Source organism: Mandrillus leucophaeus, unplaced genomic scaffold, assembly GCF_000951045.1.
Source record: "Mandrillus leucophaeus isolate KB7577 unplaced genomic scaffold, Mleu.le_1.0 Scaffold80, whole genome shotgun sequence".
Taxonomy (NCBI): domain Eukaryota; kingdom Metazoa; phylum Chordata; class Mammalia; order Primates; family Cercopithecidae; genus Mandrillus; species Mandrillus leucophaeus.
The window spans coordinates 1,964,535-1,977,473 of NW_012108697.1; the positions used below are offsets into that span (position 1 = coordinate 1,964,535).

The window sequence follows — 12,939 nt, forward strand, 5'->3', positions numbered from 1 at the left end:
ATTTATTTATGAATGAATAAATCATTCATTTATTTATTTATGAATGAATAAATCATTCATTTATTTATTTATGAATAAATAAATCAGCTTTCCTGGAGAGAAAAGTGAATGCATTTCTGTGGCAGGCAGAATAATGGTGCCCAAAGATGTCCATGCCCTAACCCTGGAACCTATGAACATGAAACCTTATGTGGAAAAAAGGACTTTGCAGATGTGGTTAAGGGTATCGGACTGACATGGGGAGATGAGCCTGGGGTATCCAGGTGGGTCCCATCTAATCACAGGCATCCTTTCTCAGCTGTGGTCAGAAAGCGAGCACTGTTAACGACAGAAGAGTCAGAGAGATGACAAGGTGCTGGCTTTGAAGATGAAGGAAGGGGCCACAGCCAAGGAATGCAGGCGGTTCTAACAAGCCACATAAAGGCTGGGAAATGGATTTTCCCTTGAGCGTCCAGAAGGAATGCAGCCCTGACAACCTGTCTTGGAGTTCTGACCTCCAGAACGGCAAGATAATACATTTGTGTATTCTAAGCCATGGTGTTTGTAGTAATGCATTACTGCAGCAAGAGGAAACGAATACTGCCCCCAAGTCTGTGTTTTGATGACGGAATGGACTAAAGTATGCTTGGCAGACAATGGACATGATACCTGGAACCGTGGAATAGGCGAAGAGGAAGTCAGCTTCCACTGGGATCTTATATCGAGGATTAGCATCTGTGTCATTGATGGGCCCCGAGTCAGCCTGGATGCCATCATCGAGCTCTGTCCCTCGGCAAGCCTAAGTATCAAAGTAGACATCATTCCATGCAGTTGGGGGCAGAAATGTATGTCCTGTTCACTGCTGTGTCCCAATACCTAGAACTGTGTCTGGCATACTTAGGAGCTCAATGATAATGTGATGAACAGATAAATGAATGAATGTGTGTCAAATTACTAAGCAAAGCAAATAAAAGTATGCAATGTCTTAAAGAAACCTTCATAATTTGTGGTTGGGTATGGAGGCTCACACCTGTAATCCCAGCACTTTGGGAGCCTGAGGTGGGTGGATCACTTGAGGCCAGGAGTTCGAGACCAGCCTGGTCACCATGGCGAAACCCCATCTCTTCTGAAAATACAAAAATTAGCCAGGCATGGTGGTGCGTGCCTATAATCTCAGCTACTCAGGAGGCTGAGGCAGGAGAATCGTCTGAACCTGGGAGGTGGAGGTTGCAGTCTGCCGAGATCACGCCACTACACTCCAGCCTGGGTGACAGAGCAAGATTCCATCTCAAAGAAAAAAAAAAGAAACTTTCATAATTTGTGATCCAGTGGAAACACATATGCTAACCATTCAGAGATAGAAAAATTAAACCCTAATTTGAATACGGAAACAGCATTTGGATTTGTAAAAATGATGCCATCCCTGTCACTCTATAATCTTTTCCCATTTTCAAGTGTAGTGGCATTGAAAAGAGGTTACCTGAATGAAGAAGAGTTTGGGTTTCTCTAAAAGGGTTTTGCATCTATCCCCCCGAAAATGGGCTGTCAAATCCTTTATTGGTGTGATACCATCTTTCCCATAAATTAAATTTTCTTCTCCATGGCTTAAGAGGATGCAGGCGAAGCAGGCGGCATTTGTATGGTCCTCTTCAGAAGCTGCAAGCAAACAATACGAACATTGAAGAGTTAAGGTGTAAGTTCTGGGGGGCCTCAGATGCAGCATTTCCAGAGGCAGCCTGGCAGCTGCCTCTGACTATTAGAGGGGTACAAGGGAGGGGAGGGGAGGAGCTGGGGACTGGGTTCCTTTCAAAGGATCAGACTTATCTAAGAAGTTAAGAGAGAGGGATAGGTACAATGTATGGGGGCTGATGGGTGTGGCCCTGCTGTTGGCTAGTTTTGTGACATCAGGAGTGTTACTGAATCATTTTGTGCCTTGGTTTCCTTATCTGTACATTGAAACATAATAAGCATCATGCAAGTATTTGTTAAAGAGAATAAAATATTATACTAAGTGCAATAAGCCAGTCACTAAAGGGCAAGCACTGCATGATTCCACTTTCAGGAGGTACCTTGAGTAGTCAGGATCACAGAGAGAATATAGAACGGTGGTTGCCAGGGGCTGGAGGAAAGGGGAAATAGCCAGTTAGTGTTTAACAGAGATAAAGTTTCAGTTATGGAAGATGAAAGAAAGCCTGGAGATGGATGGTGGTGATGGTGACACAACCATGTGAATGTTGTTCTGATCTATACATTTAAAAATGGTTACGATGGTAAATTTTATGTTATATTGTATATTTTACCACAACTAAAGAAAATTAAAGGAAAATAAATAAAAATGCTAGATTGGCTGTCCATTTAGGATACTGAGGAGAGGAATCATAAACCATGTAGCCAGCTGGCCCAGCTAGAACTCACCAAAGGCTCTGTGATACTAACTAACCAGCTAGAGGGTAACTAACCATTACTTTTAATGCCAAAAACCACAATTACTTTTGCGCCAGCCCATAACTAGCTAATATACATATCCTTTCTTCTTCTCTATGATTAATGAGGGGGAGGAATAATATTTAGAATTTCTTGAGCAAATACTACGTGCAGACACTGATCTAGGAACTTTACATGAGTTATTTTTAATTCCTACAGGACTGGAAGTAGGCCTCATTTATCTTTATTTCACAGATTTAAAAAAATGGAATCTCGAAGAGGTTTCGTAACCTTCTCCAAAGGTGGTACGACACGTTGGAGCCTTGGGGCCGTTTTTCAAGCCCAGGACACTGTGAAATCCAGCTACCTCACCAGTTCCAGGCAGAGCAAGAGTGGCCTCTCCCATTCGAATTACCAAGACACTTTGCATCATCTGCACAGTGATTCTTGTATTAGTTTTGATAGTAGAGGTATAAGGCAATGGTGATGAAAGTTGGAATTCTTAGCTTATTTTAAGATTACACAAATTAGGACAGTTAGAAAATGGAAGTTTTGTCTTCACTGGAACTGACTGCATGTAAAGTCAGAAAAAATAAATGCTTTACTAGTTTCATAGGACAATAAACAAGAATTCTCTGATTGTGACATGCCCTGGGCTTGGGCAGAATGAATCACCTTTCAAAAGAACAGAAACGGCCGGGCGCAGTGGCTCACACCTGTAATCCCAGCACTTTGGGAGGCCAAGGCAGGCGGATCACGAGGTCAGGAGTTCGAGACCAGCCTGGCCAGCATGGTGAAACCCTGTCTCTACTGAAAAAAAGAAAAAAATTAGCTGGGCATGGTGGCATGCACCTATAATCCAAGCTACTTGGGAGGCTGAGGCTGGAGAACTGCTTGAATCCGGGAGGTGGAGGTTTCAGTGAGCCAAGATTGCACCACTGCACTCCAGCCTGGGCGACAGAGCGAGACTCTGTCTCACACAAAACAAAACAAAACAAAACAAAACAAAAAACAAACAGAAACTACAACTGGGACAAGTTCATATGCCTATCTGGGCCATTATACTTCTCGAAGCATGCTCACAAAATTCCTCTTGGCTCATAAGCTTCCTCACTCCATCCCTAAGAAACAGCAGGAGCTGGTATCATAATCTGCCTTTCAGGAAAGCAAAAAAAAAAAAAAAAAAAAAAAAAAATCAGGACGCTGTGGTTGCCTTGCCTGGGTTGCCTGTTAGAACCTGGGCCAGACCCAGATCTCGGACTCCTGACTTCTAGTCTGGTCTAGGACATGACCTACTAGGGTACAAAAGGTAAGCTTGTAAGAGTCAAGTTGGAGGAAATTAGGAAAAACACCTAGTTTAAAAGAAAAAAGATGGTGGGGACTTTTTTTGTTTTAGCTGCAACGTTAACAAAAACAGCAGTGATTTAGACTGTATTCCTATACACTTCCTGTGGGTCTGTGTCTAATGAATTGATAGGATGTTACTTTCAAACACTTGCCCTAAATGCCAGAATACGCTAGGTGGCATCCATCAGAGACGGCGGTATAATAGGAAACGCATTTGTCCTGGAGTCAGAAGACCAGAGTGTGGGTTTCAGTTCTGCCCCTACTAACTGCACCCTTCAGTGTATCTTTCATCCTCTCTGAAGCTCCACCCCTTCTTTTATTTTTTATTATTATTATTTTTTGAGACAGAGTCTTGCTCCATCACCCAGGCTGCAGTGCAGTGGTGCCATCTTGGCTCACTGCAACCTCTGCCTTCCGGGTTCCTGGGTTCAATTGATTCTCATGCCTCAGCCTCCCAAGTAGCTGTGATTACAAGTATATACAATGCCTTCCAAGGCCACACTCAGCTAATTATTGTATTCTTAAGTAGAGACGGGGTTTCACCATGTTGGCCAGGCTGGTCTCGAACTCCTGACCTCAGGTGATCTACCCATCTCAGCTTCCCAAACTGCTGGGATTACAGGTGAGACACCGCACGTGGCCCGCCCCTACATTGATAAAATGAGCATAATATTCTGTTGCCCAACATTGCAGGGCTTCTGTTAAAGATCTAATGAAATAACTTAGTGAACATGCTATATAAAAAATAACATAGTTCTAAAGTATATGGGAATTATTATTCTCTATCCGCCACAAGGGAAAAGTTTACACTTACACTTCATTCTGGGAAGGATGACATGGATTTGTTACTTCCCAGGAATGAGTCTTTTGAAATTGTGACCATTCTGTACATAAAGAATCCATTTCTCTTGCTGGACTTTCAGCTGATTTCATCTTTTTACAAAGAGACTGAAGGCTCCTGAAAGAAACCTGCCTACCCCAGGACAGGTATGGACTAGTCAAGAGGGAGGGAGGTTTCTCACACTGAAATTCCTCTGCCCTGCACAGGCATCCTCCTGAGATGGGCCTGGCCACGGTGGGAGGATCGCCTCCTTTGGGTGCAGGAAGAAGACAGATGGAGGGGCGGTAAGGGCTCAACTTTTCTTTTCTTGAGACAGGGTCTCACTCTGTCACCTAGGCTGGAGAGCAATGGTGTGATCATGGCTCACTGCACCCTTGACCTCCTAGGCCCAAGCAATCCCTCTACCTCAGCCTCCCAAGTAGCTGGGACTACAAGTGCATGCCATCATGCCTGGCTAATTAAAAAGCAAACAAACAAACAACCATTTTCGAGATAGGGTGTTGCCATTTTGCCCAGGCTAGTCTTGAACTCCTGGGTTCAAGGGATCCTCCCACCTTGGCTTCCCAAAGTTCTGGGATTGCAGATGTGAGTCACCACTCCTGGCAGCGCTTACCTTTTTTAAGCAGATCTTGCATCTTTGCACAAGAGCAGTCATTATGGACTATCACGTCAAAACCCAGACTTTGGAAGCACTTGAAGAGCGCCTCGGCATCTTTGTCTGTTCCGTTTCGAACGCCCATACCTGTGGGAATCAAGTAACGAGTCCACAGGTGAGCATCCCCTGGCTGAATACCACATGCAGGTACCAGTGGGTCGGGCGCTAAATGTACTGGCGCCAGCTGCAGCAGAAACACTCCAAGTATATGCAACGCCTTCCAAGGCCACAATTTAAATGAACTGAAGCAAACTCAAAGGGGAGGCTAACAGTGCAGGCTGCCACAACAGGTGAGCCTCCTGGTAACACTCAGCTCCCATCAAAGCCAAGGCTCTCCTGGATTCTCAGCCCTTTGGTCAAAGCCCCACATCAGCTAATACATGTGGTGGGACTTTAGACTGAACGTTCTCCATTTCCACATAACCCTTTCCCCTGGATACAGCAACCCCGCCTTCAGAGGGGCTGTCTGCCACAGTAGGGGGGTGCAGCATTTATCCCATAAATGTCTGATACAAATAGGAGAAGATGAAAGGGAACCAGAAAGATCAACCCACGCCCACATACCTACCTGTCACTTTATCAAAGTTCTTGTTGTTTATTATGATGCATTTGCCCATCTTCTCAAAATTCATGTTGTACTGATATGTAGGCACTCGGTCCCGGGTGGTCTTGATGGATCGCTCTGAGACATTTTTCTTCTTCTTACTGGGGAAATATAAAGTTCCATAGTCAGGGGCTGTGGAAGTGTGTATAGTAACGCCTCTTCATTTTACCACTGGCGTGAAAGGGGGGATGCCTAAGAAAACTGCAATATCCTTGAAGAAAAGACCTGGCATGGACAGACGGCTCTGTTTAATTGTCATGTTTAAGTGGAACAGGGTCCCCTGGCAAATTTTATTAGATGCCAGAGAAATGCAAATTAAAATCACAATGTGATACCAGTACAAGCTGACCAGAATGGCTACAGTGTAAAAGACGCAAAATGTTCAGCCCCTTGGATTAACAAACATTGCTTGGTGGGAACCTACTTTGTACACCCATCGTGGAAAACCGGCAGAATTTACTGAAATAGAATGTATACATAACCTATGCCAGAGCAACTCCCCTGGGAAAAGTAAACACGTTCACCAAGACGGGTCCACACATACCACAGCAATACCATTCAGCGATGGCCTCCAACAGAAAATAATCCGTACGTCCATTCGCAGTCAAATGTACACATTGTTGAATGTTCATCTAATGAAATACTACACGAGAAGGAACAAACCACCGCAATGTGAAGCAACGTGAATAAACCTCACAAATGTAACACTGAGTGAAAGAACTGACATACAAAAGGGTATATACAAAGTTAAAAAGAACAAAACTAACAGCTAGGATCAGAAATCTGGAAATGGTTTTCCCCACGGTGGAGATCAGAGACCAGACGGACACGGGGTCTTTCTTGAGGGTGAGTCATATTTTGTTTCTTGGTACGGGTGCTGGTTACACGTGTGTTTCTGTTGGTGAAAATTTATCAGTATGTGCACGTTCTATGTGGATGTTATGTTTTAATAACATTTACATTAAAAGGGGGAAAAAGGCACAGAAGGATCGCAACAAAAAAGTAGGCTCTTTCCAATCTCCAGACAACTGGTGGTCCAGTTTGCCAAAAGTCTGGCAGGTAGGCACTGTGGTGGGGCATGAGGCACTATGGAGCGGGCAGAGGGACACATTTCCAATGAGGGTGGGAAGCCATCTTGCCAGCCATCCACGCCAATGTGAGCTCCAGGAGGAAGACATTTCTCTGTTCCGAAAATCACTGAATCCCCAATAGGGAGAACGATGCCCAGCATATAAGTTGCTCAGTAAATATCTGTTATATAAATGAATGAATAGAATCATATCCACTTCATTTGACAGATATGGAAACTGAGGTCCACAGGGAGACAGGGTTGTCCCAGGTCACCCAGCTAGTGATGGGCGGGTCCAAGTCCGCAACCCTGTCCCCTGGAGTATTTGCTAGAATGATCTGCCTGCCCTTCTCCCATGGAGCCTAGCCAGAGTTAGAAGCAGCAAAATAAAAGTCAAAACCCAGCTTGTTACCTGACAAACATGGGGTCAAGGGTACTGCACTTGAGTTGTCATGGACTTCTATGGTTGGAGTTTCTCAGAATTTCTGAAAGGACACGGCCTTCCCCCTCTCCGCCCCCACTCCTATCTTACTCCAAATTACAAATGAGCTCTGTATGTCTAAGCTGCAGATGCTGTGTTCTTGTTTTTCCCCTTGAACATGACTTTATCCTCCACTTTCGGAAAGTCAAATTTCTTCCATGTGGCCATTTTACTTTTAAAGGAGAAATGGTCCTGAATCTGTTTTGCCTTCTCTGGGCTCCTCCGCTGTTTTGTGTTCCGTCTGGTTTACAGGGTGACGCTGGGTTTTCTTCACATTTCCTTCCACAAAGAAGCAACACAAAAGAGCACTGGACTTGGGGCTAGTCGGAGCTCTGCGTCCACCCGCCCATGTGACCTGATCCAGTGAGTTGTTACCCTTTGCAGAGCACCAGCTTCCTCTCATGTAACGCAGTCAGTTGCATGCAGTAGGTGAAGAATTTCATGATCATCACAAAATTAGATGGGAGGTGCAATGGCAGCAGGTACTTCCTGTGAATTCTCCCCACCTCCTGCCCCTTGGAGATATATCAGCAAAGGGAGTTTCTGCACTGTTCAAGGACATATTATTCAGGCAGCAATAGGATTTCCTTATTGCCACCCTGTTAATGATTGCTATTGACAGCGTTCTCTGTACTTTTTAAAATATGTGTGCACAGCTTTTCAAACACACAAAATCTCTGGTCTTTGATAGGCACCTCAGAGGTAGGTAGAGGGGGGATAATCATGACCATTTTACAAGTAACAATAATAATTAACATTTGTCAGTGCTTACTAGGGGCCTGGATATTGTTAAAACTCTCATCTGCATGTCCTCACTGAATTCTGACAGCAACTCAGAGAGGGAGGCAGATATCATTGTAACCCCCTTTAAGGATGAGCTGCGGAGGCTTGGGGTAGGGAAGTAACTAGCCCAGGGTTGTGAGAGGGCACAGCAAGTCCAAATCCAGGCAGTTGGCCATGGATTCAAAGAATTAAAATTGTTATAAAATCTCCATACTGCTCAAAGCAATCTACAGATTCCATGCAATCCCTATCAAAATACCAATGACATTCTTCAACAGAGATAGAAGAAAAAATTCTAAAATTTATGTGAAACCACAAAAGACCTAGAATAGCCAAAGCCATCCTGAGCAAAAGGAACAAAACTGGAGAAATCACATTACCTGACTTCAGATTATACTACAAAGCTATACTAACCAAAACAGCATGAGACTTGCATAAAAACAGACACACAGATTAATGGGAAAAAAAAGAGAAAATCCAGAAATGAATCTATGCATTTACAGTAAACTCATTTTCAACAAAGGGGCTAAGAACATACATTGGGGTAAGGAAAATGTCTTCAATAAATGGTGCTGGGAAAACTAGATAACCATACGCAAAAGAATGAAACTGGACCCCTAACTATTGCCATATACAAAAATTAAATCAAAATGGACAAAAGATTTAAAGCTAAGACCTGAAACTATGAAACTACTGGAAGAAAATGTTGGGGAAACTCTCGAGGACATTGGTCTGGGCAAAAATTTCTTGAGTAAGACCTCAAAAGCAGAGGTAACCAATGCAAAAATAGTACATAAGTCCAAAAGAAGTATATTTACACAGCTATTTCTTATTAGTACCTGCCACCTATGGCCCAGGAGCTTTATAAAATCACTGCATGTTCTCACAACCAGGCTGCCTTTGTGTAGATAAGAAAATTCAAGTTCAGAGTTGGTATGTGATTCCTGGTGATCTGACCCCAAAGGGTGTACTTTCTCTACTAGACTATTTTTTCTTTGAACAAACACTGTTTTTGATACTAAAATTCAGGACAGGACTTACTCATCTTCCAGGTTACTTTTGTGGAGGGTGGAATATAATCTGTGACCTTTCTGAAATTAGGTCTCCTGGCCCAGTTAACCCCTCTACCAAGGTAGTTTCAGGGTGGGCTTCAACCAGTGCTCTCCACAACCCTTCAGAAAACACTAGAATGGGATAAAAGAAAAGAACACTGAATAGGTAGAGTTTTTATTTATTTATTTATTTTTGAGATGGAGTCTCTTTCTGTAACTCAGGCTGGAGTGCAGTGGCACGATCTCAGCTCACTGCGACCTCCTCCTCCCAGGTTCAAGCGATTCTCATGCTCAGCCTCCTGAGTAGCTGTGATTATAGGCGTGCACTACCACGCCCAGCTAATTTTTGTATTTTTAGTAGACATGGTTTCACCATGTTGCCCAGGCTGGTCTTGAACTCCTGACCTCAGGCGATCCACCCGCCTTGCCCTCCCAAAGTATTGGGATTACAGGTGTGAGCCACTGTGTCTGGCCTAAAGTAGGTTCTTAACATGTCAACTGAATTTCAGAGCAAACTTCCTGGATCCTGCAGCTAATTCAAGGCTATTCAAAGATCCTAAGAGTAGCATGAAGTCTAGCAGGCTGGAAGTCACAGTTTATGCACTAAAATCCTTTCAGAGATAAAGTCCTACTTCTTTCTTCTGTGGTATGGATCTCAATGATGATATCAAAGTAAAAAACAAGCTGGGATTTTTTTTTAAAGCTGTCATTAGCTCATCCTCAGTGATGAGCAAAACAAAACTAGCAAGCATCCTTTATGAGAAAAACAGAATTAGATATGTTATGTGAAAAATAAAAGGACTCTGGTTCTATCAGAATAAAATTTGGAAAATTAACTGGTTACATAAAAAGAACACAACAGAGGAAGAAAGATAAACACTTTAAGAAAACACTGTCCATGGTTATGAAAAGTACCTTAAAATTGAATATGAAATATGGTCCTCCGTCCTGGTAAATATCTCAAAAGGGTGATACCTAGCCTGCCCCTAAATTGAACTCCTATTTTTCAAAATGAACTTAATATCTGCTTCCTCCTTCTGGATTTGAGTCTGCCAATATTAATTTCTCCTTCTAAGCAAAAGAACTTAGCTAGTCTGCCCCTAAAATGAACTCTTATTTTTCAAAATGAACTTGGTATCTGCTTCCTCTTTCTGGATTTGAGTCAGTCAATATTAATTTTTCCTTCTAACCAGAATAGCTTTTTGTTAAACCCACATCTTCCCAGACCACAGATGTGTGTTTGTGAGTGACTATCAATTCAACCTCATTGAATTCATCTTCCTAAGAAGAGCTGGCTTTGGGAAAACTCTGTCCATAGCTTAACTTTGAAGAAGCAAACCCTGATGATTAGATTAAAGCACGTAACTGGAGACAAAGAAAAGGTGCAAATGATTGTCTAGAAGGCATCAGGAGGAAAGCATCAGAAAAAAAGGGGGAGAGGGACGAAAAGTCCACTGCTTATAGATATGTTCGGCAAGAACGAGAGTCTAAGAGATTAGGTTTCCACCTAAGAGCTGTATTGTTTTGGGGTACCTTCTTTCCCAGGGATTATATCCGTTTCACCTCCATTCTCCCTTTGAGGCTACAATGAGAGCCACCATATTGGTAGAAAGTGATTTGCCATCCGGCCCACTTGACCCTGCAGCTACCACTGATTGGTCCAGGGGGCACCTGATCCCCAGGCTGGGCCAATCAGCCCTCTTCCCTGGGAATTTGAGAACTGAAATTGAGAAAATGGGTCAGTATCCATCAAGGTGATTAAAATGAGAGTTGGTGACTGCCATGTTTTACCATGTGGCCTGAGGAGCCAAGAGGACAGACTGGCAAAGATTGGGCAGAACAAAGCCAATAGATAAGAGAAATGTGGGGATGGAGGAGGAGAGTGGGTAATGTTCACCCAAGATTCCTGTGACCCTGAGTGTTCCTTTAAAAAGAGAAATCAAGCTGGGCACGGTGGCTCATGTCTGTATTCCCAGCACTTTGGGAGGCTGAGGCGGGCAGATCACCTGAGGTCGGGAGTTCAAGACGAGCCTGGCCAACGTGGTGAAACTCTGTCTCTACAAAATACAAAAATTAGCTGGGCGTGGTGGCGTGTGCCTGTAATTCCAAGCTACTAGGGAGGCTGAGGCAGAAGAATCACTTGAACCCGGGAGGCGGAGGTTGCAGTGAGCCGAGATCATGCCTTTGCACTCCAGCCTGGGTGACAGAGCAAGACTCTGTCTAGAAAAAAAAAAAAAGAAAAAAAAAAAAGAGAAACCAGATCCCACCATCACCACTTAAAGCCCTCCCAGGGCTCCCTGTGAAACACTGTTCCAGGGTTTCAGAAGCCTTCAGGGTGTCCCTGCTGGCCTGTTGGCCCCAGCTCTGGTGCAGCTCTCCCCTGCACAGCTCAGACCTGCTTGCGGAGGATCACAGGGCATGGCAGGACCCAGGGCACCCACGATGGTTCCTACCCAGTGGAGCTGGCCACTGTCCCTTGGTCTCTTGTTTCTGCACGCAACAACCCTAGTTCACTGGGCATCATGCTGCTTGCTCCCTCAGGCCAGGACCCTGGAAGGCTCAAGCTACATCATTTTCTGACCTGATGTCCACCATTGCCTCCTAACTGGCTTCTCTCCAAAATGAGCTTTTAAAAATGGTAAGGCCAGGTGTGGTGGCTCATACCTGTAATCCCAGCACTTTCCAAGGCCAGCGTGGGCAGATCACGAGGCCAGAAGTTCGAACAACCTGGGTGACATGGAGAAACTTGGTCTCCACAAAAAATGCAAATAAATAAATAAAGCCAGGCATGGTGGTGCACGCCTATGGTCCCAGCTGCTTGGGAGGCTGAGGTGGGAGGATCACTTGAGCCTGGGAGGCAGAGGCTGCAGTGAGCCGAGATCGCACCACTGCATTCCAGCCTTGGCAACAGAGACCCTGTACTTTAAAAAAAAAAAAAAAAAAGATAAATCCAGTCAGATTAGTTCCTTGCCCAGAGCCATCCAGTGGTTTTCTCACATGTCGGGAAGGAACTCCAGGGTCCTGACCACAGCCCGCAGGGCCTACATGAGTTACTGCCCTTATTATATCCACTTTTTCCTTCCCACTCCTGCCTCAGCCTCCGGAGTAGCTGGGATTACAGGCGCACACCACCATGCCTGGGTAATTTTTTTTGTATTTTTAGTAGAGATGGGGTTTCATCATGTTGGGTAGGTTGGTCTCAAACTCCTAACCTCAGGTAATCTCCCCGCCTCGGCCTCCCAAAGTGCTGGGATTACAGGCGTGAACCACCGCACCGGCCCCTGCTTTAACTTTTAAGTTCGTCACCTGATCTCAAATTAGAGCTATATTGTCTCCTGCTAGAGTATAAACTCTATGAGGGCAGGACCCGGACTACTTCACTGCAGTTCCCCAGCTTCTACAACAGTGCCCGACACATAGCAGGTGCCCAACAGTGTTTTGTGAACGAGTGAAGAGTGTTTCCTGCTGAAGACACACCACAGTCAGAGGCCCTGGGCCACCTCCAGTTTAGGTGGAGATCAGCTAAATGGAGCTGCCATCCTGCCTGGTGACCAGCAGGACATGTCAGGGGCAGGTGAGGGAGGGGCACACTGGTACCCGCACTTCCATTTTACCAGTTCTTGTTGCAAGGCTGCTGCAGAGACACTCATTAGGTACAGTCTCATTAGGCTCAAAGTTCACATATAGGAAGAGAACAGATTTCT

The 12,939-nt window shown here is 44.5% G+C and overlaps 1 protein-coding gene across 4 annotated transcripts in view; it reads right to left on the reverse strand.

Moving 5' to 3' along the window:
• Nucleotides 1-12,939, reverse strand: part of CASP7 (caspase 7, apoptosis-related cysteine peptidase) — a 49,577-nt gene that overhangs the window by 4,006 nt on the left and 32,632 nt on the right. For all 4 annotated transcript variants that reach the window (XM_011967512.1, XM_011967510.1, XM_011967511.1 and 1 more), the window contains 4 exons: nt 5,815-5,951; nt 5,205-5,333; nt 1,460-1,635; nt 649-778 (listed from right to left, as the gene is read on the reverse strand). In XM_011967512.1, the coding sequence (XP_011822902.1) occupies nt 649-778; nt 1,460-1,635; nt 5,205-5,333; nt 5,815-5,951 (572 nt within the window). The remainder of the gene's footprint in view (nt 1-648; nt 779-1,459; nt 1,636-5,204; nt 5,334-5,814; nt 5,952-12,939) is intronic.